The sequence below is a fragment of the Drosophila arizonae genome, chromosome X (assembly GCF_054131065.1).
Source record: "Drosophila arizonae isolate 15081-1271.41 chromosome X, UAZ_ARI_1.0, whole genome shotgun sequence".
NCBI classification, from domain to species: Eukaryota; Metazoa; Arthropoda; class Insecta; order Diptera; family Drosophilidae; genus Drosophila; species Drosophila arizonae.
The window spans coordinates 35,286,247-35,311,539 of record NC_142927.1 but is presented as its reverse complement, the minus strand read 5'-3'; the positions used below and the strand labels follow the sequence as shown (position 1 = coordinate 35,311,539).

The window sequence follows — 25,293 nt, the reverse complement described above, 5'->3', positions numbered from 1 at the left end:
ACGGAAAGAGTGTTATCGCAAGAATTGATGTTATCAATATCTACACAAATGAAACTTTTGACTTAGGTCAATTCTTTCAAAGGCTTGAATCAGAAGCCGGTATACTTAATATTAGCAAACTCAAAGTGGCACCGAGCGAAAAGATCTTTGAGATTATCTCTGTTTTAGCGTACATTCTTAGTCTCTAATAAACCTCTGAATCGAATAGGTTATGGGCCCAGACAGCGGAAAGTGAATGCTGTGCTGGTGATTGGAAAAATCACATATGAGACCCGATTTATTAGTTAAAGCGTGTGTTAAACTAATTTGTGCAAAATGAGTTCAATGTTTGCAATTGAGAAGCTAGATAGTGAAAACTATAGTGCGTGGTCAGTGCAGATGAAAAGTCTGTTGATTCATTCTGACTTGTGGTCGGTGACATGTGGTCGGTTATTGAAAAATGAGAACGATACAGTGGAACAGAAAGCGTCGTTTGATAGCAAGGATGAGAAGGCTCTAGCTAGCATTTTGTTGTCTGTAAAAGCGTGGAGAAGCGAGAAGCGTGGACAAAGTTATACGAGATCCACATGCCTTCGGGACCCGCGCGTAAAGTACAGTTGTTCAAGCAATTGTTGTATATGAAAATGACAGCTACAGACAGTGTTCGTGAGCATTTGAATAATTTTTTTAATGTCGTAGAAAAGTTAAGAGAAATATAAGTGCAGGTGGCTGATGAAATGCTTGTAATAATATTAATAGCAAGTTTACATGAAGAGTTGGACAATTTCGTAGTCGCTATCGAGACACGGGACACATTGCCTTCATTTAGCGCTCTAAAAATCAAATTGTTGGTAGAAGGAGAGAGGCGACGAGGGTGAAAAAAGCGAGAATAAAATTTTTTCGTCGCGTCCAACAAACGGTAAACGAAACAAGACAAAGAAAGACCCGAAAGACATGAAGTGTTGGTTGTGCGGGCAAAACAGGCATTTCGCGGCGAAGTGCAGACTAAGAGAGAAAAAGGTTGTTAAAGACAACGAGAGCGAAAAATTGTATGTGTTCATTGTACTATGTAATAATTGAAAATTTACTTGTAACTTTTACTTTTTAACTCAAAAAACTTGAAATATATCCTAGATTTAATAAATATTTCATCCAAATATAAATACCCGATACCTTGCAACATCGATGCTTTTGACTTGATATTTTTATAAGTAAGATGCTTTTCATTTGATGCTTCTTATGAGTATATGATCGATACTTTACATTCGATATCGAGTCCCTAGGTATACCGAAATCTCAAAAGCGTTTGTCACGCTCATGCAAAATATTTGCGTTTTCATGATTATTTCAAAAGGTTCCCACGAAATAGAAATATATCCCAATTTCATCACAAAAACTGCATTTTCAACGAAAAATGAACATTATGAATACACACAAATGTCAGTTGGGTTTTCAGCGTTGCATGAATAATGTTTTTAAAGAGTTAATAATTAAATGTTGTTTAGCATATCTCGATGTAGTAATTGTATTCTCCACATCATTAACTGCCCACTTGGAATCCTTGAGAAAGGTGTTTAGCAGAAATTCTTAAAAGGGGAAACAACATTTGAAGGCCATATAAGCCCATATGGCATCGAGCCCAATGAAGATAAAATAAAATCAATTAGATATTTTCCTTTCTCCAAGAATTCAAAAGAAATAAAATCATTTCTTGAATTATGTGGCGACTATAGGAAATTTATCCCAAATTTCGCAAAAATTGCCAAACCTATTACCAATTGTCTTAAAAAAAAATTAGATTGATTTAAGAAACGAAGCTTTTATCCAGGCCTTTGAAAAATTAAAAATTCTAATTTAAAGCGACCCAATACTTGTTTGTTCTGATTTCAAAAAATTGTTTCAAGCCACAACTGACGCTAGTAATGTAGCAATGGTGCTGTTTTATATAATATAGATTGAGTGACCATAAACCATTGGGCTGTGTGTTATGCACATATCGAGAGCTCACTGTGCTCAACACTATGTCAAGTATATACTCTCTATATACCAATAATTGTTTACACTAGAAGGCAACGACACTTACTCATTATTGCATAAACTTATTCATATTCAAGTGCAGTTCAAGTACACCGAAATATGACATACTAAGAGTGTATCGAGCCCCAAACAAGCCGACGCAGCATGAATACCATGCAGTGACCGCTTGCAGAATATATGTATGTGCATAACACGCTTTACTCCAATAGCTTACTTTTCATTTCTTATATATACGCTACCTATGTTAGTATTACATATTACATATATACAACAGGCAGCGCTGCCACTGAAGCAAGCGACACCCCAGGTTAAGTTATACTTAAATGTGTATCAAAAGAACAGAAAGAACAGAACAATAAAGTCGTTGGAAGCGATAGCTACAGTCGCTCCTATCAACGAAAACAAATCCCGTGCGTTTCCCTTTCTTACATGGCGACCGTGACATGGGTCCTGGAGGACCTAGGACTATAAACTGGACATCGGGGGACTTCAAATAAGCGGCAAAAAGAGGCAGCCAGACCACGGAAAAGAGATCCGACAGCGCTTCCAAGTGCGCGCAACAATAATTTTAGTTTTTATACACTAATAACAATGCACTGCGATGCATAACACACACAAATAAGAAAAAATAACTTTGTAAAATTGAGCGACATTAAAGTTGCCCGACTAGAGTAGGCCCGTAAAGCCATACGCAAATAATAGGTAGGAAATATGTAAAAACACATACACTCATGTACGAATGTATAAACTATAATAACATCAACAAATCAGTAGAAACGAATTTAGAATCATTTAAAACCACAAAAATTACAAAATATAAAACTCCAAAGATGGGTTTAATAGATACAACGACAGTGGACTCCACTGCGAATGTAATTAATAAAGTTGAGGTAGAGACTCAAGATCTTTTTACGATAACTGTACTGTTAAGCATAATTGTTGTAATAATGGCAGCTACTTTGCTATTTAAAATTTATAAGATAAGGCAAATGATCTTGATAAGGTCTAAATAGAACAAATAATTATAATCATAACAAAAAACAAGTAAGAAAGTTCTAGTCGAGAGTGCCCGACTACGAGATCCCCTGAACCCTTCGAGTAATAGCTGTTTCAATCATTTTTCGCGTCTTTCTGCTTACACAAAACACACACACGCACACACACTCACACACACACACACACACGCATACACACAGGCATATACGCACACATCATACACACACACACACACGCACACACACAGAGATACGCACGCAAGCATAAACATGCATTGGCTGCAGTGGGGGCTTACTAAGGGAACTTAATTGTTCAATAACTTTTCTTGTGGATGTAGTTTCTTCATGAAACTTTCAGATTATTATTAAATCATGGATATGTATGTATTTGCCAAAGCACAAGTCTCTAGTATTTGAAATACGCCTTTTACAAATGTGAGGGTGAGGGGGTGAATTAAGGGTGGGGGGGGGGTGAATTTTGAAAAAAATAGAAATTATATAAAATGCATATAAGTATACATAACAAATTTGGAGACTCTAGCTTTAAAGATGTAGGAGATATACATTTATTACTGGTTTTCGATAATGTTTTTAATCGATAATAAAATAACGGGACAATTTATCGATATTTAAATCAATTTAGATATTTCGATACCGACAATATTGAATAACCCTTTGACAGTAACAACTAGTGAAGAATCGAAGAATGACCAAGTAGATATAGATTCAGATGAATCAGAATCAGACCATAGCAGTGACACAGAAATAAAAGAGAAAGATTTACAAGACCTAACAATACCTGCGGTACTAAACTTACCGGAAGCAGAAGAAACAAACTGTTGTTCAGATCCCAGCTTATTAGAGCACAAATCACTAATCATGGCGCAAACCAATATTGATTTCATAAACATCTAAGATTATACCGGATTTCAGCGGTAAAGCTGAAAACCTGCGTAGTTTTCTGGATGCATTGGAAATGATAAAGTCAATACAAGGAGCACAAGTGAGCACAAGAGAACAAGTGGCTGTTTCTTTAATTAAAATAAAACTAAAAGGACCAGCTAGAAACCTAATAAGCAAAGAGAATAAGGTAGATCAAATAATCACCAAACTCAAAGCTAACGTCAAGGGTGAGTCAATTGATAATTTATCGGCAAGATTAATGACTCTTTCGTCGAAAAACAAGACACCCAATGTATATACACAGGAAATTTAAAAATTGGCTAAGTCTCTAGAGGGAGCATATATTGAAAACAAATATACCCTAGAACAAGCTAGATCTCTAAGTACGAAACAAGCTGTATCAGCAATGAAGAAAAATTGCGTAAATAAAAATGCTAAGACAGTTATGCGTTCTCGTGTATTTAACGATATAGATGAAGCAATAACTGCATACATCGAAAAATCCAATGATGTAGCCGAAGAATCAAATACCATTAGGTCTTACCAAAGCCACTCTCAACGCGGCAGAATCCTCGGTCGTGGTGGTAGATATAATGGCCGCAATCACAACAGAGGCGGCCAAAGGCATTACAACAACAATTATAATAATAATAATACCAACTTTAGAGGCGGCTCGAGAAGAGGCGGCCCAAATAGAGCAAACAGCAACAACAATCAAGTACGAGTTACGCAAAGTAACCCGGAAAACACTCAAACCCCCTTGAGCAATCGATCGTAAAAGTCTTTAATATAAATCTAAATCTCAGCAGCATTATAAAAATAAACAATCAAAAAAATAATAAATCTATAACTTTATTAGTAGATACTGGAGCTAACATATCAATTTTAAAAGACAATAATCTATGTTCTGAAATTAATTAAAATTTCAAAACCAACATTGCAGGAATTGGTCAGGGAACAATAAAATCAATTGGAGTAGCTACAATTGATTTACTCTTCGATTATTTCATAATCAGTCACGACTTTCAAATAGTCCATAACGAATTCCCCGTACCATGTGACGGAATTCTGGAACTTGACTTCATTCGAAAATTCAATTGCATAGTAGATTATCACAATGATGAATTAATACTAAAACCGCAATCGCTTAAATACCAAATACATGTACCACTATTACACAATGATATTAACAATTCAATATTATTACCAGCTAGATCGGAAGCTATGAGAAAAATTACACTTCAGACTACTGATGATACAGTATTAATACCAAATCAGGAAATTCCTCCTGGGGTATTGATAGCTAACAGCATCGTAACAAGTAATAATGCAATAGTTCGTATCTTGAATACAACAAATGAACATATAAATATTAAAAATCCAAAAATCAAATTTGAAACAATAAATAATTACGAAATCAAATCATTTAGTAAAAACAATATAAATAGAACAAATGAAGTCTTAAGTAAATTAAAATTTCCTGATCATGTAAGGCCAGAACTTACCGAAATATGTACCAAATACAGTGATATATTTGGTCTAGAAACAGAAGCATTTACAAGCAATAATTTCTACAAACAAAAATTAAGGTTAGCAGACAAAACACCAGTATACATTAAAAACTAAAGAAATGCAGAAACAGAAAAGCCTGAAATAAATAGACAAGTAGAAAAATTGATAAAAGATGGTATAGTCGAACCATCTATATCCGAATATAATAGCCCACTTCTATTAGTTACAAAAAAATCACTCCCAAATTCGAAAGAGAAACAAGTAAGAAAACTCTAGGCGAGAGTGCTCGACTAGATACTACCCTGAACCCAACAAATAAAAATGCCCATTTAGTATAGCTGAAATTTCAATTTCGATGTATTTAAAAATATAAATAAAATACCAAACTCATTTAATAAAATATAAAAATATTTTGAAACAATTAAAACAGTTAACTTCAGTTGCATCGATCGGGATTCGAACCGCAACTTCTCGATCGAGCGTCATGCAGCTAACACACTAGGTCACCTCACTCCTGCTAGTGGCGCTGGCAAAACTCAAATAGATTCACTGCTGCAGCGCCATCTACCAAAACTAAACAAAACTAACAGCTGATTTGATTCAACGAATGTTTCTGTTGTAGCTGCTGCACGTGCGTTTGTTAATTGGCCAAATATTTGATTATTTTTTATTAATTTTTAACTGAACGGAATTTAATGAAACTTTCAGCATATGATCTACATATTATATTGAATATTTGAGGAATTTAAAAAAAAGAAAAATCATTCACAATTACCTATAGTGGCATCTGATTTGAACTTGAATGTTTTTACTCGATAAAAACATAACGAGATGATTTATCGAATTTTAAAAGCAAACTCGACGTCCGCGTTGTATATACGGTCATTTAAAAAAAAAAAATTCAAGTCTCTAGCTCTTATATCTTCGGAAATCGACGCGTTCAAACATACGGACGGACGGACGGACAGACGGACAGACGGACAGGGCCAAATCGACTCAGCTCGTCGCCCTGATCAAGAATATATATACATCGTGGGGTCTGCCACGCCTCCTTCTGCCTGTTACATACATTTCAACAAAACCATTATACCCTGATTTCCCATTGAAAATGGGTTCAGGGTATAAAAAAGATCGGGATGAGTTATCGATTTTGAATGATAAACTTGATTAGCGCGCTGTAATTACGGACATTTAAAAAAAAAATTTGAAGTCTCTAGCTCTTATATTTTCTGAAATCGACGCGTTCATACATACGGACAGACGGACAGACGGACAGACGGACGGACGGACAGACGGACAGACAGACGGACAGGACCAAATCAACTCAGCTCGTCGCCCTGATCAAGAATATATATACTTTGTGGGGTCTGCCACGCCTCCTTCTGCCTGTTACATACATTTCAACAAAACCATTATACCCTGATTTCCCATTGAAAATGGGTTCAGGGTATAAAAATTCAAGTCTCTAGCTCTTATATCTTCGGAAATCGACGCGTTCAAACATACGGACAGACGGACAGACGGACGGACGGGCGGACGGACAGACAGACAGACGGACAGGGCCACATCGACTCAGCTCGTCGCCCTGATCAAGAATATGTATACTTTGTGGGGTCTGCCACGCCTCCTTCTGCCTTTTACATACATTTCAACAAAACCATTATACCCTGATTTCCCATTGAAAATGGGTTCAGGGTATAAAAATAAGGGCAATGAAAATTTACAAAATATAAAAATAGCGCTATTACAAAAGGTAACACAAGTAGACCGAAATGACGAAAGTCAGATTAATGCAATCCTGCAAAAATATCATAATGACCCAATAGAAGGAGGCCATACAGGGATTACGCGTACCTTGTTAAAAATAAAGAAATTATATTATTGGCCAAAAATGACCCAAACAATTAAAAACAAGTAAGAACGTTGCAGTCGGGCGTTACCGACTGCGGAATACTCATTCACATCCCATCAACAATATAGTAATTAAGTTTCGCTCTAATACTGTAGAATATACAAGTTTTTCCGATTTTCCACGCCCCAACTGGGCGTAACGGTACCCACCCTACTGCAAAGTTTAAATTACAGGGTATTTTTCAATATGCCACGCTCCTAAGGAGGAGTAAAAATTATTTTTTGGAGAATCGATAGAGGAGGCTACCAGTAACTCAACTATCCAAATTTTAAGCCTCTAGCTATTATACTTTAGGAGATATAAATGTTTACGGTTTGCCACGCCCCCTGTGGGCGGACATATATCCGATAAAGCTTTTTGGTCTTGGGTGATCAGCCCGAGTATATATACAAAATTTGAGATCTCTGGCATCAATAGTGTCCAAAGTATAGCAGAATTAAAAAAATCACTATATCTTCAGGTCCGATTTGCCACGCCCCTAACGGGCGTAGACCTATAATTTTGTCTTTAGACTTTATAGAATCATAACATTAGCTGACATACAAAACTTCAGCATTCTAGGTTTACAACTTTAGGAGATAGGGTTTTATCCGATTTGCCACGCCCCAAATGGGCGGGGATATATCCGCCATAGCTCGTGATCTTGGGTGGTCGACGAGGACCTACATACCAAATTTCAGCTTTCTAGCTCTTTAACTAACATGATTTCTGGTATATCGGAAAATGTATTTTCTGATTTGCGACGCCCCAAGTGGGCGGATCGGGAAAATTTTAACACTTTATAAATCGGAGATATACACGAGTATGTGTTCCAAATTTCAAGTCTCTAGCTTCAATAGCGCCGAAATAGATTGTGTTCATACGGACAGACGGGCAGACGGACGGACAGCAAGACGGACATTGCACAAAACCAATATACTGATTCACTTTCGTGAATGAGTATAATTATGTAAAAAAGTGTCTAGACTGCCAAAGAGCTAAGACTACAACACATACAAAAGCACCAATGATTATAACAAATACACCAAACACAGCATTTGATACTGTTTTAATTGATACCATAGGTCCATTACCTAGAACAAAGAATGGCAATGAGTATGCAATAACGATTATATGCGATCTTACAAAATATCTGGTTGCAATACCAATAACGGATAAAAGCGCAAAAACAGTAGCCAAAGCAATATTTGAATCGTTTATACTAAAGTACGGTCTATGAAGACGTTCATAACAGACATGGGTACTGAGTATAAAAATGCACTTATTAATGACTTATGCAAATATATGAAAATCTGTAATTTATTATCAACAGCACACCGCCATTAGACTTTAGGAACAGTAGAAAGAAGTCACCGAACATTCAACGAATATTTACGTTCATACATCTCGATTGAAAAAGATGATTGGGATGAATGGTTGAATTACTCCATCGACGGCACATGATTACTGTCCGTATGAACTTGTTTACGGTAGATTGCCAATACAATTCATAGAATTCAATACTTCATCTAAAATAGATCCCATATACAATTTGGATGATTATGCAATAGAATTCAAATTTAAATTACAGATAGCGTACAAAAGGGCAATGTCATTGATTGAAATAGAAAAACAAAAACGTAAAATGGAATATGATAAAAGGACTAACGATTTAAAGTTAGAAATAGGAAACTTAGTACTACTTAAAAATGACTCAGGTCATAAATTAGATAACCAATATCTAGGGCCCTACAAAGTAATAAAAATAAGAGATAGAAACAATATCATAATAGATTCAGGAAAAAAGAAACCACAGATAGTTAATAAGAATAGACTAAACCTTTTCAAAAGTTAATACAAAACAAAAGCATATACATATAAATATAATCAAAAATTTAAAATTTTAATGTTTTGTTTACTTTTATTGAAACATACGTACTCCAAAAAACGAAAAACAAAAAAAACAAAACAAACAAGTAAGAAAATTCTAGTCGAGAGTGCTCGACTAGATACTACCCTGAACCCAACAAATAAAAATTCTCATTTAGTATGGCTGAAATTTCAATTTCGATGTATTTAAAAATATAAATAAAATACCAAACTCATTTAATAAAATATAAAAATATTTTGAAACAATTAAAAAAAATTAACATCAGTTGCATCGATCGGGATTCGAACCGCGACTCCTCGATCGGGCGTCATGCTGCTAACACACTAGGCCACCTCACTCCTGCTAGTGGCGCTGGCAAAACTCAAATAGATTCACTGCTGCAGCGCCATCTACCAAAACTAAACGAAACTAACTGCTGATGTGATTCTAAGAATCTGCTAGAATAACCAAACTATTAAAAACGCACATAAAGTATAGTTAAAATTTCAATTTCGGTGTATTTAAAAATATAAATTAAATAGAAAACGCATTTATGAAAATATAAAAATATTTTGAAACAATTAAAAAAAGTCAACATCAGTGTTGCACCGATCGGGATTCGAACCGCGACTTCTTGATCGAGCGTCATGCAGCTAACACACTAGGCCACCCCACTCCTGCTAGCAGTGCTGGCAAAACTCAAATAGATTCACTGCTGCTGCGCCATCTACCAAAACTAAACGAAACTAACAGCTGATGTTTTTGTTGTAGCTGCTGCACGTGCGTTTGTTAATTGGCCAAATATTTGATTATTTTTTATTAATTTTTGACTGAACGGAATTTAATGAAACTTTCAGCATATGATCTACATATTATATTGAATATTTGAGAAATTTAAAAAAAAGAAAAATCATTCACAATTAGCTATAGAGGCATCTGATTTGAACTTGAATGTTTTTACTCGATAAAAACATAACGGGATGATTTATCGAATTTTAAAAGCAAACTCGACGTCCGCGCTGTATATACGGTCATTTTAAAAAAAAAATTCAAGTCTCTAGCTCTTATATCTTCGGAAATCGACGCGTTCAAACATACGGACAGACGGACAGACGGACAGACGGACGGACGGACAGACGGACAGACGGACAGACGGACAGACAGACAGACGGACAGGGCCAAATCGACTCAGCTCGTCGCCCTGATCAAGAATATATATACTTTGTGGGGTCTGCCACGCCTCCTTCTGCCTGTTACATACATTTCAACAAAACCATTATACCCTGATTTCCCATTTTCAATGGGTTCAGGGTATAAAAATAATATATGCATGAATACCATGCAGTGACCGCTTGCAGAATATATGTGCATAACACGCTTTACTCCAATAGCTTACTTTTCATTTCTTATATATAAGCTACCTATCTTAGTATTACATATTACATATAAGTTATACTTAAATGTGTATCAAAAGAACAGAAAGAACAGAACAATAAAGTTGTCGGAAGCGATAGCTACAGTCGCTCCTATCAACGAAAACAAATCCCAATTATGTAGCCGATGCGCTTTCACGCATTCAATCACAAAAAGAAGGAGTAATGTTAGGAATGTTAGGTGCGGAAGAGGATAATTCATTTTTAATCCTTATAACTTCAAAATCACTTCTATCGACAAGTGAGCCTAGTCAGAATGGACAATATTTCAGTTAAAGTAGAACATTATTTCAAAAAACAAAAAATTCTAATAAATTAAAAAAAAAAGAATCTGCAAAGCACCTATTAATGGACTCCAGTGCACTCTATATTGAAAGTGATCTCGACTTTCTCATCATTCAAAAAGCTTACAAGTAGATAGTCTCTGACCAAAAAACTTCCATTGTAAGAGCATTATTATATTTAAAAGATATAGAGAGTTACGCTGAATTTAAAGAATTAATATTAAATCAACATATTAATCTTATCCACCCTGGCACAGAAAAATTTTAAGATTTTTCAAAGAAAGACTCTGGTAAATACAAATCATTATTAATCAATGCGATGTTTGCCAATTGTCGAAAACAGAACATAGAAATACTAACGCCCCATTTCAATTAACACCAGAAATATTCCAACCCCGCGAAGTGTTTATGATCGACTTCTATATTTCATTGCGTTGTGAGCAGACGTGCGAAATGGAAGCGGAAGCTGCAGGAAAAAATGTATGTATTTTTTTTTCGGCAAATACCAGCGTGTTGTTTTTATACCCTGAACCCATTGAAAATGGGAAATCAGGGTATAATGGGTTTGTTAAAAGTATGTAACAGGCAGAAGGAGGCGTGGCAGACCCCACAAAGTATATATATTCTTGATCAGGGCGACGAGCTGAGTCGATTTGTCTGTCCTGTCCGTCTGTCTGTCCGTCCGTCCGTCCGTCCGTCCGTCCGTATGTATGAACGCGTCGATTTCAGAAGATATAAAAGCTAGAGACTTAAAATTTTTTTTAAAATGTCCGTAATTACAGCGCGCATATCAAGTTTATTATTAAAAATCGATAACTCATCCCGATCTTTTTTTATCGATAAAAAACCTTATCGAAAACCAGTTATAAAACTATATCTTCTACACCCTTATTGCTAGAGTTTACAAATTTTTAATGTATGCTTATATGCAATTTATACAATTTCGGTTTTTGTTAAAATTTACCCCCCACCCTTAAATTCACCCCCTCATCCTCACTTTTGTAAAAAGCGTATTTCAAATACTAGAGACTTGGGCTTTGGAATATACACACATATTCACCATATGATTACGCTCTAAAAGTTTCATTAAGATCGTATGTCTACAAAAGAAATTATTTAACAAATAAATTCTCATAATTTTGCCCACACTGCAGCGCAGCCCAAGCGCAGTCGCTGCTTACTGCGCAGTTAGCAGAGCGCAGGCTTATGCGTGCGTGTGGATGCATGTGTATGTATGTGTGCATAAAAGAAGTGCAGAATGATTAGAATATCAGCTTAGAGGGTTCAGGGTATCTCCTAGTCGAGCAGTCTCGACTGGAGCTTTCTTACTTGTTGTGTTTTGTTTTGTTTAAAGCTTGTGTTTTAGTTTTACTAACAAAATGTGTAGTTGTGACCGTCTATATATGTTTTCTGTGTTGATATTTGCAGATTTAATATTTATTTGGTCAATAGCTTCCAACCCTGATAGCATTAATAAAATTATGTTTTTAAATTCTAATATTATTAATTAATTATTTGTAATAAATATATAAGTTAAAAATTCCACAACAAAGAATACATTGCACACATATTTCTTTATTTTTTCCTCTTTCTTTTAACAGATACACACAGCAGAAAACAGCTGACAATATTCGAATGTATTCAATATACAACATTTAATAGCTTCTGCTGCTCACTCACTCACTTCGCTTCCTTTCGGGTATATTTTTGTGCAGCCGAGAGAAACACGATTTCAGTCGCTCACTCATTCTCATTTCGTTTCACTCAATTCAATGATGACTTTGTACAGTTGAATGCTTTTTTTGCCATTCATGCAGACGTCTAGTATGCACGCATAAACACGCAGTGCGGGCTTACTAAGGTAGTTTAATTGTTTGATAACTTAACTTTATTCATGAAACTTTTAGATTGTGATTGTATCATTAAAACGCGTGCATTTGCCAAGTCTACAGTATTTGTAGCGTGTAGCGAGCGATATAAGTATACATTCAAAATTTGGAGACTCTAGCAATAAAGGTGTAGAAGATATAATTTTATAACTGGTTTTCGATAAGGTTTTTATCGATAAAAAAAAAGATCGGGATGAGTTATCGATTTTTAATGATAAACTCGATATCCGCGCTGTAAATTTTCGTATTTTGTGTGGATAATTCGTATGAAGAATTAAGTTTTCTTCATTGTAGTTAAATTTAAACCAAATAGTTCAGTAATTCAATTTTCAATGAACGAACCAAGCGGTAATAATATGGAGCTAACTAAACTAGGATATGATTCATATTTAATTCAGAACAACTTATTGTGAACAACAATATCGAACTTTTTGATTCTATGTAAATGAAACGAAAAGACTAAAAAATAATAGTGAAAAATGTTAATTCCTTTTCATGCATATATATTTTTTGAGAACATTGATAGTATTGAACCCCAATATAAGAACATCCACTCAATTCAGTAGGAAACTACTCAAGACGCTACAAAGTTTTGAGCTGAGAAGCGTGTTCTAAGGGTTTGATAGGATATATGAAATTTAGGAACTTGGCCACTTTTGCATTGCTTTCTTTGCCAATGCCCAAGTGGGTAACATTTTTCGTCAGATCAATACTGTGATTCTTAACTCAATTTCAAGCATCAGGTAAAACATATATATTATAAAACTTCACAGATACGGCTTGCGGGGGTTGAAGAAATGATGCCATGATTATAAGTTGTTAAAAATATATTTAAATATCAATCAAATCAAAGCAAAACCATCAGCTTTTTTTCCGATTTTTTTTCACAAAATTTCGGCTTTTTTTTAAAAGTATCTTCCCACTAAAAACAGCTTTTTTTGCTCAACAAAAATTGGCAACACTGAATAAAACCCAAAATCGTTCACACCATTCTAAGTTGAGGGAGGCACACGCCAATATTCATCTCCCACGCATACACACACGCACATGTAAGGGCACACAGGCATACAAGTGCTTCTACAAGTTATATCCCATAATTGTGAGCAGCGTCTCCCATGCGTACACACAATCAAATGTATATACATACATACATACATATGTATGTGAGCACTTCACAAGATCGACAAATGCAAATGCTGGGCTTCAAAATTGCTACAGGCAGCCAGAGCTTCACACACAGGCATACAAATGCTCATAGTACATGTAGCAAGGGACAGTGTATGTGTGCATGAAAACATTTTCATTATGCGCACAAACGCTTTCATACCCTTCCCACAAATAATAAGGAAAACGCATGACAAACGGTTTGAAAAGTTCGGTATACTCTTCACACAGAAGGGAAGGCATGGGTTCTCGCAGCGAAGAAATTTCAATTTTCGTGAGCTGCTGCTTGTGCTCACATGCATACATACATGTACATATTTGAGAGAGCAGAGAGCATCGTGAGAGAGAGAGAGCAAGGGAAACATTCAGCGCATAGGGATCTTTTGTTCAATATTTGATCATCTCGGTCGAGCGCATGAAGCAAAAATGGAGGAGCCGAGCAAATACGAAAGGAGATAAATCCCGAAAATAAGTGTGCAAAACGCTTTACACTACTTGTCCGGTCTATGTGTTCGCTGGTTAGTGATATAAATCTACATTAAAAATATGGTCACTCTAGCTTTAAAGATGTAGGAGATATCAATTTATTACTGGTTTTCGATAATGGTTTTAACGATAACAGGACAAGTTATGGTTATTTAAAGCTAAACTCGATAGTTGCGTGGTACCACTGACCAAACAACACATAGACTAGACATGTAGAGCAACGTTTTTCCACGCCGCAAAATCTGTGTAGCAGGTCCCGGCCAATTTCGTATTCGCTCGGCTTGGTATTGGCTGGCTCGGGTAATGAAAGATAGCACGACGAAATCAGTGCGACCTAAGCACGCAAACGAAATGGTCATGCATGCGCTTTGCGTTTTTTGTCGTACTCTCCCTCTCTCTCTCTAACTCTCTCTCTCTCTCTCTCTCTCTCTGTGGGCTCTCAAATCATGAAGCTCAGCAACGCACAAAAATTGAAATTTCTTCACGACGGTCCCAGCTCTTTCCTTTTGAGTAAAGAGTATACCGAAATCTTAAAATCGTTTGCGACATTCATGCAAACAAAATGTTAGCGTTTCGATATATATTTATGGGAAGGGTATGAATGCGTTGAGGCGCATAAAGAATATGATGTCGCGACGGGCATGCACACACACACTTGTAGTCCCTTGCCACATGTATGAGCATTTGTGACCTGCGTGCGTTACTCTTGCTGCTTGTAGCAATTTTAAAGCCCAGCATTTGCATTTGGTCGGTCTTACGGACTGTCATAACCACTTTACACAGATGTACTATGTGTGAACATACATATGTATGTACATAAGTACATTTATATATTATTATTGCTAATCATGTTTATAAATGTGTTTATATCCGTAAATAATTATATATAATTAAAATTATTTTATACACATTTTCAACCGAAAAAATTATCGTAAAACACTACTAACTTTATTAAATGCTTTGCAATATATGAAATACACATGTCATATTATACTCAAGCTTTACTCATTATCGTCAAAAATTTCTAATTAAGTCATAATGGCCCATTTGATAGTCACCCTACGATTCAAATCATACAAAATTTACAAACTACTAAATCCAGAACAATTAGCTTGCCTTCCCATACAAGCATACACATACACAAATGTATGTATGCATGTGCTCACTTCACAAGGCAGACCAACGGCAAATTTTGGGCTGATAGACGAAAATACTGAGAAAGAATTGAGTTTCGCGACGCACGCACACAAAAGCACATACACGTAGCAAGGATGTATATGTGTGTGTGCATGCTCGTCGCGAAAATGTATTCTTTCTGTGCACAACAGCCTGTGCAAATTGTAAAGCACGGGTAGCCCTACTAAAAACTGAAGCTGGCGAGATTAGAAGAGCTACAAATAAGCTGTGCTTTCTGCCCCTTAAGGATTCTGTTGAAGACTAAGTCTTCAACTGGGGGAGGATGTTGGGCTCAGCAATCATCGCTTCATTGTAATTAAGAGCGGAACTGCCACTAGAATATGTTATCATAGAATATGTTATCATTTAAGAGAATTTGTAACGGAGATCACGCTCTCCCTTTTGCGTTGTCTCTTTCACCCACGCACCGGCTTAGCTTAATCCGCCGGCTCGCGTACATTGTAGTTAGTATGCAATTAACTCTTGTTTAGAGCAGATGCAGTGTTAGATTGACTATTACAAACATAGTAGCGGACAGCACGACAGCCTAGTCGCTTGCTCGCGTCTATCACATAAACTCTGTAAACTCTAATAATCGCTAATAAACTAATCATTAAGTAAATTCAAACGTTTCATAATTTAAAGCTATTCGAAAAATCTCGATAGCTCAACATAGCCCTTTGTGCAAAGGTATCTTTAGCCAAGGAATAATACACCAGAATCAAAGATAATTGGAAAACTCTCACCTCGGATCACGCACGCAGGTCACAAATGCTCATACATGTGGCAAGGGACTACAAGTGTGTGTGTGCATGCCCGTCACGACATCATATTCTTTATGCGCCTCAACGCATTCATACCCTTCCCATAAATATATATCGAAACGCTAACATTTTGTTTGCATGAATGTCGCAAACGATTTTAAGATTTCGGTATACTCTTTACTCAAAAGGAAAGAGCTGGGACCGTCGTGAAGAAATTTCAATTTTTGTGCGCTGCTGAGCTTCATGATTTGAGAGCCCACAGAGAGAGAGTTAGAGAGAGAGAGAGAGGGAGAGTAAGACAAAAAACGCAAAGCGCATGCATGACCATTTCGTTTGCGTGCTTAGAGCGCACTGATTTCGTCGTGCTATCTTTCATTACCCGAGCCAGCCAATACCAAGCCGAGCGAATACGAAATAGGCCGGGACCTGCTACACAGATTTTGCGGCGTGGAAAAACGTTGCTCTACATGTCTAGTCTATGTGTTGTTTGGTCAGTGGTGGTACACACAGACCTCATATGAGATGTCTCTCATACCCCAAAAAAAAAAGCGAGTGTAAACCCGTTATGTTTTATTTTCTATTCTTTATTTTCGCAAAGAATGCGTGCACTTATTTTGCGTCATCAGATTAGCGCCCTCAAATGCAATTGTAATTATCTTTCTTAATTTGGCAATTACACTCACAAAATTTTTTGTGAAGCTCAAAGTATTCAATATATTTATAGTATGGGTAAAGAAACAGTTTTATCTTTGGTTGTCAATCAAAGATTGAGGCATACTTTGAATCTGGACTATGCTACCATAAAATTGCAGACAGGAAAAAACAGAAAACCAATTGGTTATTTTCTTAAAAATAAGGAAAACTATGGAAATAACTATATAAGCGGCAATAATCAAGAGATTTCACAAGAAATTAGAAGAGCATTAGTTCGGGAAGCTTCGAAATCCCACGAATCGACCACGAAGATTAGGGGTAGAATCAGTGTTAAGACGAACTTATCAGCGGTCCAAAGAGTAATTAAGAAAGTTAATTACCTAAAGAGACAGAAATAAAAAAAGACAGCAGTCGATATGCTGAGAAAAGCAATACGCATTAATTTTGCCCGGCCGAAAATGACGTGGTCTACCGAATGGCAGCATGTTGTCTTTTCTGATTTGAATTTGGAAGGAACTGATGGCTATAATTATTATATCCATGACCTACTCATAGAAGAACATTATTTGGAACGGTTGCCAAGCCGATGCGGCGGGGGGGTGATGCGGCGTCGGTGTAGGTAGCAATGTCTTACTACAGCATGCTTCAATTTTTGATATCGCGCATGAACGCATAGGACTATAACAGCGTGTTTAAAACTGCTGTTCCGCATTTCTATAACCTGTCTGAAAACCGGCATTAGATTTTCCAGCATGATAATGCTCCAATTCAGACCGATCGATCCCTGAAGTCCTGGATTCAGGGCCAAAAAATGTATCCCATGGAGTGGCCACCATACTCACTCGACCTTAATATCATTGGAAACGTCTGGGGATGGATGGTCAGGAAAGTATATGAGTCCGGAAAGCGAATCGAAGGTATTGAACACGCTTGGTCAACCATATCCTTGAATTATATTGAACAACTTTATACTTCCATTCCTAAGACCTTATAGATATTCCTTAGAAGACAAAGCATAACATAACCTAACTGAGGAATCCTATAGTTCATTTGCAGCATTGGCACATTGGCTTATAAAAACAAGTAAGAAAGCTCTAGTCGAGACTGTTCGCCTACGAGATCCCCTGAACCCTTCGAGAAATAGCTATTTCAATCATTTTTTGCGTATTTCTGCTTACACAAGAAACACGCACACACACACAAGCACCCACGCATAAACACACATGGGCTGCAGTGTGCGCTAACTATGAGAAGTTAATTGTTTAATAGCTTTTTTGTGGAAATATGATCTTCATTAAACTTTTAGATCGTAATTAATACAATGAAATGCGTGCACTTGCCAAAGCACAAGTCTCTAGGATTTGAAATACGCCTTTTGCAAAGGTGAGGGTGAGGAGTGGATATAGGGGTGGGGGGTAAATTTTAACAAAAACCGAAATTGTATAAAACGCATACAAGTCTACATTTAAAATTTGCAAGCTCTAGCTCTAAAGGTGTAGGAGATATAAATAAATAACTAGCTTTCGATAAGGTTTTTGATCGATAACAAAATATCGGGAGTAGTTATCGATATAAAAAGAAAAACTTGATATGCGCGTGATATACACGGACCTAGGAAAAAAAATTGCAAGTCGACGCGTTCATCGTCGTACGGACGGACAGACAGACGGACAGAGCCAACCCCACTCAGCTCGCCGTCCTGATCAACAATATATATACTTTGTGGGGTCTGCCACGCCCCCTTCTGCCTGTTACAGACTTTTAACAAAACCATTATACCCTGATTTCCCATTTTCAATGGGTTCAGGGTATAATTTGAAGTCTCTAGCTCTTATATCTTCTGAAATCGACGCGTTCATACATACGGACAGACGGACGGACAGACGGACGGACAGTCAGACGGACAGGGCCTTCTTCCTTCTTCTTCCTTCTGCCTGTTACATACATTTCAACAAAACCATTATACCCTGATTTCCCATTAAAAATGGGTTCGGTGTATAAAAATGAAGGGAAGAAGAACCAATTCTGGCCATGTAAGCTTTGTGTACATTTATTTCACTGATTATATGTTTGTGAGCTTTACATACATACATGCATATTTGAGCCAAATATCGATTAATACAATTAACCAATCGAATAAGATCAGCTGTCGAATAAGAATATTATAACAAAAGAGAGTTAACAAAGTGAAGTTCAATAAGAAATGAAATCAATATTATATTATATTAAAAATTATAAAATTAATTTTAAGCAAATTAATAATTATCTCACACAAGTTAAATAATAATTGAAGTCTCAACTGAATGAAGAATGGGAGCATTATTTTTAGGTAAGTAACCATGTGTAATTATCTTTTTATTGTAATAATATATATATATATATATATATATATATTGTATATGGATTAGGATGGATTAGAAGTACAAAAACTTAGACCAACGATACTTAAACGTACGCTTCTCTGTAATACTTGATAGTTAACGTATTTTTTCGTACCTCACGTTGAAGCTTACGTCTTTCTATTTTAAGTTCAGCTTCAGATTTTTCGGCAGCTTCAGCCGTACTTTTGTAACGTATAACTTGAGTCTCTGAGCGCGCTAGGTTTGCCTGCAGACTGGCAATTTCCTGTTCAGCTTTCTGTAGTTTATATTTATAGTCGGATATGATTTTATTTGATTCTCCTGTATGAAAAAAGTCATAATTTGTTTCTTTTTTTCTTTTTCTTAACTTACTCTGAGCATCATAGTCATCATCTAACCCTAAAGAGTCACTTATTAGACTGCCTCGAGCTGGTCTTCCTTCAGTTTTAAGAGCGTCCAGCTGTTCACGGAGCTTTTGCATTTCATTAAGAAGTCGCAGTTTTTCATCAGTAAACTTTTTAATTCGAACGTCTGAAAATATATATTTTGTCGTATATTGTAACTTTTAATCAGTTATACTTACCAAGAGAACCTTGAACAGATGCCAATACATTGGCGTTTTCAACGGTGACTAGAGCACGCTTCGCATCGCTGCCATCACTATTTTCAATAGCAACAATAACAAGACCGTGTTCTTCTATTAGTGTATCACGCTCACTTAGCTGGCCTTGCACCAGGTTTAATTCTAGGGTTGTGCGATCTAAGCTGCGCTTAAGGGCGCTGCAATCGCGAAGTTTGTTTTTAAATTCACGTTGCAATTGAGCAAGAGATTCTTGCAATGCTTCACTTTTATCTTTAAGTAATTTAACCTCATAAGTCTGTGATGAACGATCGTTGTCAAGTTGGGCATTCGTTATCATAGCTTTTCGAAAACGTTCCTCGACTTCCTGGAGAAAAAAAAAACACACAAAAATATAATAAATTAATTATCATTCAGTTTCGATTTATGACAATAAAAAAATAAAAATAAATAAAACAAGTAAGAAAATTCTAGTCGAGAGTGCTCGACTAGATACTACCCTGAACCCAACAAATAAAAATGCTCATTTAGTATGGCTGAAATTTCAATTTCGATGTATTTAAAAATATAAATAAAATACCAAACTCATTTAATAAAATATAAAAATATTTTGAAACAATTAAAAAAAATTAACATAACATAAGTTGCATCGATCGGGATTCGAACCGCGACTCCTCGATCGAGCGTCATGCTGCTAACACACTAGGCCACCTCACTCCTGCTAGTGGTGCTGGCAAAACTCAAATAGATTCACTGCTGCAGCGCCATCTACCAAAACTAAACGAAACTAACTGCTGATGTGATTCTAAGAATCTGCTAGTATAACCAAACTATTAAAAACGCACATAAAGTATAGTTAAATTTTCAATTTCGGTGTATTTAAAAATATAAATTAAATAGAAAGCGCATTTATGAAAATATAAAAATATTTTGAAACAATTAAAAAAAATTAACATCAGTGTTGCACCGATCGGGATTCGAACCGCGACTTCTTGATCGAGCGTCATACAGCTAACACACTAGGCCACCCCACTCCTGCTAGTGGCGCTGGCAAAACTCTAATAGATTCACTGCTGCTGCGCCATCTACCAAAACTAAACGAAACTAACAGCTGATGTGATGTTTTTGTTGTAGCTGCTGCACGTGCGTTTGTTAATTGGCCAAATATTTGATTATTTTTTATTAATTTTTGACTGAACGGAATTTAATGAAACTTTCAGCATATGATCTACATATTATATTGAATATTTGAGAAATTTAAAAAAAAGAAAAATCATTCACAATTAGCTATAGAGGCATCTGATTTGAACTTGAATGTTTTTACTCGATAAAAACATAACGGGATGATTTTTCGAATTTTAAAAGCAAACTCGACGTCCGCGCTGTATATACGGTCATTTTAAAAAAAAATTCAAGTCTCTAGCTCTTATATCTTCGGAAATCGACGCGTTCGACAGACGGACAGACGGACAGACAGACAGACGGACAGGGCCAAATCGACTCAGCTCGTCGCCCTGATCAAGAATATATATACTTTGTGGGGTCTGCCACGCCTCCTTCTGCCTGTTACATACATTTCAACAAAACCATTATACCCTGATTTCCCATTGAAAATGGGTTCAGGGTATAAAAAACCAACAACAGAAAACTTCAGTCGGAGTGCCTGACTAGGAATTATTCTCCACACCGTCCGATTCACATTTCATGCGATCTATGAATTTATGGGAAACATATTCGAATCCTATGTTCGGCCACCAAGTGACGTAAAAATGCAATTTCCGGTAAATTCTTAAAAGGCGTCTAAGTTAACGAAAGTTTAAAATTTTATTTTGTAGTGTCCCGCCTCCAAAGAGGCTCTTAGAAAGTCAACTTTTGCATTTTGTCGTTTTTAGCTCAAATACTTTATGCGATATAAACAGTTGCCACGCAGCCGTATATATGTATATTCATCACATCAGTATAGGTTTGAGTTGTTAAAACGAACACTGCTCAAAACCAATATATTTATCAAAGAACAAGAGTCTTGAGTCATTAATATCCGCTTTTTATACCCTGTGAAAAGTATGTAACAGACAGAAGGAATCATCGCAGACCCCATAAGGTATATATTCTTGATCAGGACGACGCTGAGTCTATAAAGCCCTGTCCGTCTGTCCGTCCGTATGAGCAAAAGGATCTCAGACGATATAAGAGCTAGAGACCATGCAATTTGGCACGCGTATTCATCATATTTTTTCGATAACTCATCCGATATCTTTTTTATCGAGAATAATCAAAAAATCTACTTTGTTTTTTTAACCTAATTTGAACATTTTTAGACCTGGACCTCAAATTTGTGTTGTATATAAAGGTAATAGCACTGACCAGAGAACACATAGACTAGACATGTAGAGCAACGTTATTCCACGCCGCAAAATCTGTGTGGCAGGTCCCGGCCAACTTCGTATTCGCTCGGCTTGGTATTGGCTGGCTCGGGTAATGAAAGATAGCACGACGAAATCAGTGCGCTCTAAGCACGCAAACGAAATGGTCATGCATGCGCTTTGCGTTTTTTGTCTTACTCTCCCTCTCTCTCTCTCTAACTCTCTCTCTCTCTCTCTCTCTCTGTGGGCTCTCAAATCATGAAGCTCAGCAACGCACAAAAATTGAAATTTCTTCACGACGGTCCCAGCTCTTTCCTTTTGAGTAAAGAGTATACCGAAATCTTAAAATCGTTTGCGACATTTATGCAAACAAAATGTTAGCGTTTCGATATATATTTATGGGAAGGGTATGAATGCGTTGAGGCGCATAAAGAATATGATCTCGCGACGGGCATGCACACACACACTTGTAGTCCCTTGCCACATGTATGAGCATTTGTGACCTGCGTGCGTTACTCTTGCTGCTTGTAGCAATTTTAAAGCCCAGCATTTGCATTTGGTCGGTCTTACGGACTGTCATAACCACTTTACACAGATGTACTATGTATGAACATACATATGTATGTACATAAGTACATTTATGTATTATTATTGCTAATCATGTTTATAAATGTGTTTATATCCGTAAATAATTATATATTATTAAAATTATTTTATACACATTTTTAACCGAAAAAATTATCGTAAAACACTACTAACTTTATTAAATGCTTTGCAATATATGAAATACACATGTCATATTATACTCAAGCTTTACTCATTATTGTCAAAAATTTCTAATTAAGTCATAATGGCCCATTTGATAGTCACCCTACGATTCAAATCATACAAAATTTACAAACTACTAAATCCAGAGACAATTAGCTTGCCATCCAATACAAGCATACACATACACAAATGTATGTATGCGTGTGCTCACTTCACAAGGCAGACCAACGGCAAATAAATTCTCATAATATTCCCACACTGCAGCGCAGCCCGAGCGCAGTCGCTACTACTAACTACTACTACTACTACTAACTGCGCAGTCAGCAGAGCGCGTGATATACGTGCGTGTGAATGCATGTGTATGCATGTGTGCATAAAAGAAGTGCAGAATAAGTAGAATATCAGCTTAGAGGGTTCAGGGCATCTCCCAGTCGAGCAGTCTCGACTGGAGCCTTCTTGTTTATTTTTCAACTTCAAACGCAAATAAAACATAATATTAATACAAATTTTTCGTTTTCTATGGGCTTTGGATATAAAAACAAATATACAATATATAACTTTATAACTGCATTTTATAAAGCTTTCTGTCGATAATATTAAACCAAAAATAGTAATCAATTATTAATCAAACTCTATCTGCGTGTTCCATACTGGGACCCAGAAAGAAAGCCCTAGCTCTTATGACATGGAACACAGACGGTGCAGTTAGACAGACGAACAAGATCAATAATACAAGAAAAATTACTTTTACAAGAAAGGACAAACTAGGATAATTTATTTTAATAAAATAATTAATAATCAAAATAGATCATGGAACAACTAAAGATGCAATCTGTGGTATTGGCCAGATTTACAATTGTTTAATACATTGTGGAATTTCGCTTGGAATCTATTTACGCGAAAAATATGGCTTGACGCTAGATCTAAAGTACGAAAATCGTCAGAAAACAGAAAGCGAAATTATATAAAGAGCCCGCTTCAAACTCACAGTGAGTACTTTTCTCAAGTAAAACGGTATATACAGAAACCGTGAATGCGGCAAATTAAATGAAGGATTAACATGAAAATTGGGCAGTGACTATAATAACAAGAAATTAAATTGTTTCTGTAAGTTAAAAACGCGACACAAATATCTGATATAATAAACAAAAATCTGAAAAAGAGAGTGACACAGGAAATATATGTTTCAGAAAAGATATGTCCATACAACATCTAGTAAAAGCGATGAGCAAGGACTGCTCCAATCAAAAACAGAACGTCATAATGGAACCAGGATATTACAACATAAATGCAGCCTTATCCAAGTGCGTTACAATTGAACAAAAGCCTTAGACGATGTCGCTAAACAGCAACAAGCTGCCAGTCAAGTGTAGGTACGAATACCACACAATAATCTAGATCCAGTAATCTGTCAGAGGATTCACAATAATGACCTTTTCATTGGCGAATTCGCTTTACGATTATCAGGTAATTGTATGTAATATATAATGATATGTATATATATACTTACTTTAAGTTCGTGTTTAATATCACGCAAGCTGCGAGTCTCATCCTCTAATGAATCTTCACTACTACGTCGTGACGTAGTTGCACGCGATAAGTTAATAAAGCCGCTATAAGCGTGGCGTACAGAATGTGCTGAAAGTGGGTCCGTAATGACGTTTCCACTCGTACATTGCATATCAAATGCACGATCAGCATTTTGCTCTAACTCTTTTTGTTGCCGCTCTAATTCACGCATACGTATATCCCGAGCTTCAGCGCGAGCCAAACGTCGAGCGGCTAGTCGAGCTTCAGCCTGCGTTAAAGAAAATATAATTAAAAATTTACCTTGTGAGCTTCGAATAAATTTTAATGGGTGCTGAATTTTTTTTTATATCCTGAACCCATGGGGAATCAGGTTTTGTTAAAAGTATGTAACAGGCAGAAGGAGGCGTGGCAGACCCCACAAAGTATATATATTCTTGATCAGGGCGACGAGCTAAGTCGATTTGTCCCTGTCCGTCTGTCTGTCTGTCCGTCCGTCCGTCCGTATGTATGAACGCGTCGATTTCAGAAGATATAAGAGCTAGAGACTTGAAATTTTTTTTCCTAGGTCCGTGTATATCACGCGCGTTTTTCTCTATAAATCGATAACTACTCCCGATATTTTATTATCGATCAAAAACCTTATTGAAAGCTAGTT

General features: G+C 36.4%; 1 protein-coding gene across 12 annotated transcripts in view; it reads right to left on the bottom strand.

Annotated features, from left to right (window-relative positions):
• The window catches only part of LOC108620656 (leucine-rich repeat flightless-interacting protein 2), a 110,997-nt gene that overhangs the window by 9,884 nt on the left and 75,820 nt on the right, over positions 1–25,293 (bottom strand). For 10 of the 12 annotated variants that reach the window (XM_089474780.1, XM_089474778.1, XM_089474779.1 and 7 more), the window contains 4 exons: positions 24,619–24,906; positions 19,981–20,344; positions 19,770–19,928; positions 19,534–19,718 (listed from right to left, as the gene is read on the bottom strand). In XM_089474780.1, coding sequence (XP_089330906.1) covers positions 19,534–19,718; positions 19,770–19,928; positions 19,981–20,344; positions 24,619–24,906 — 996 coding nt within the window. Of the gene's footprint in view, positions 1–19,128; positions 19,184–19,533; positions 19,719–19,769; positions 19,929–19,980; positions 20,345–24,618; positions 24,907–25,293 lie in introns of all 12 variants that reach the window. The other 2 variants (XM_089474783.1, XM_089474784.1) reach the window with 1 other exon arrangement.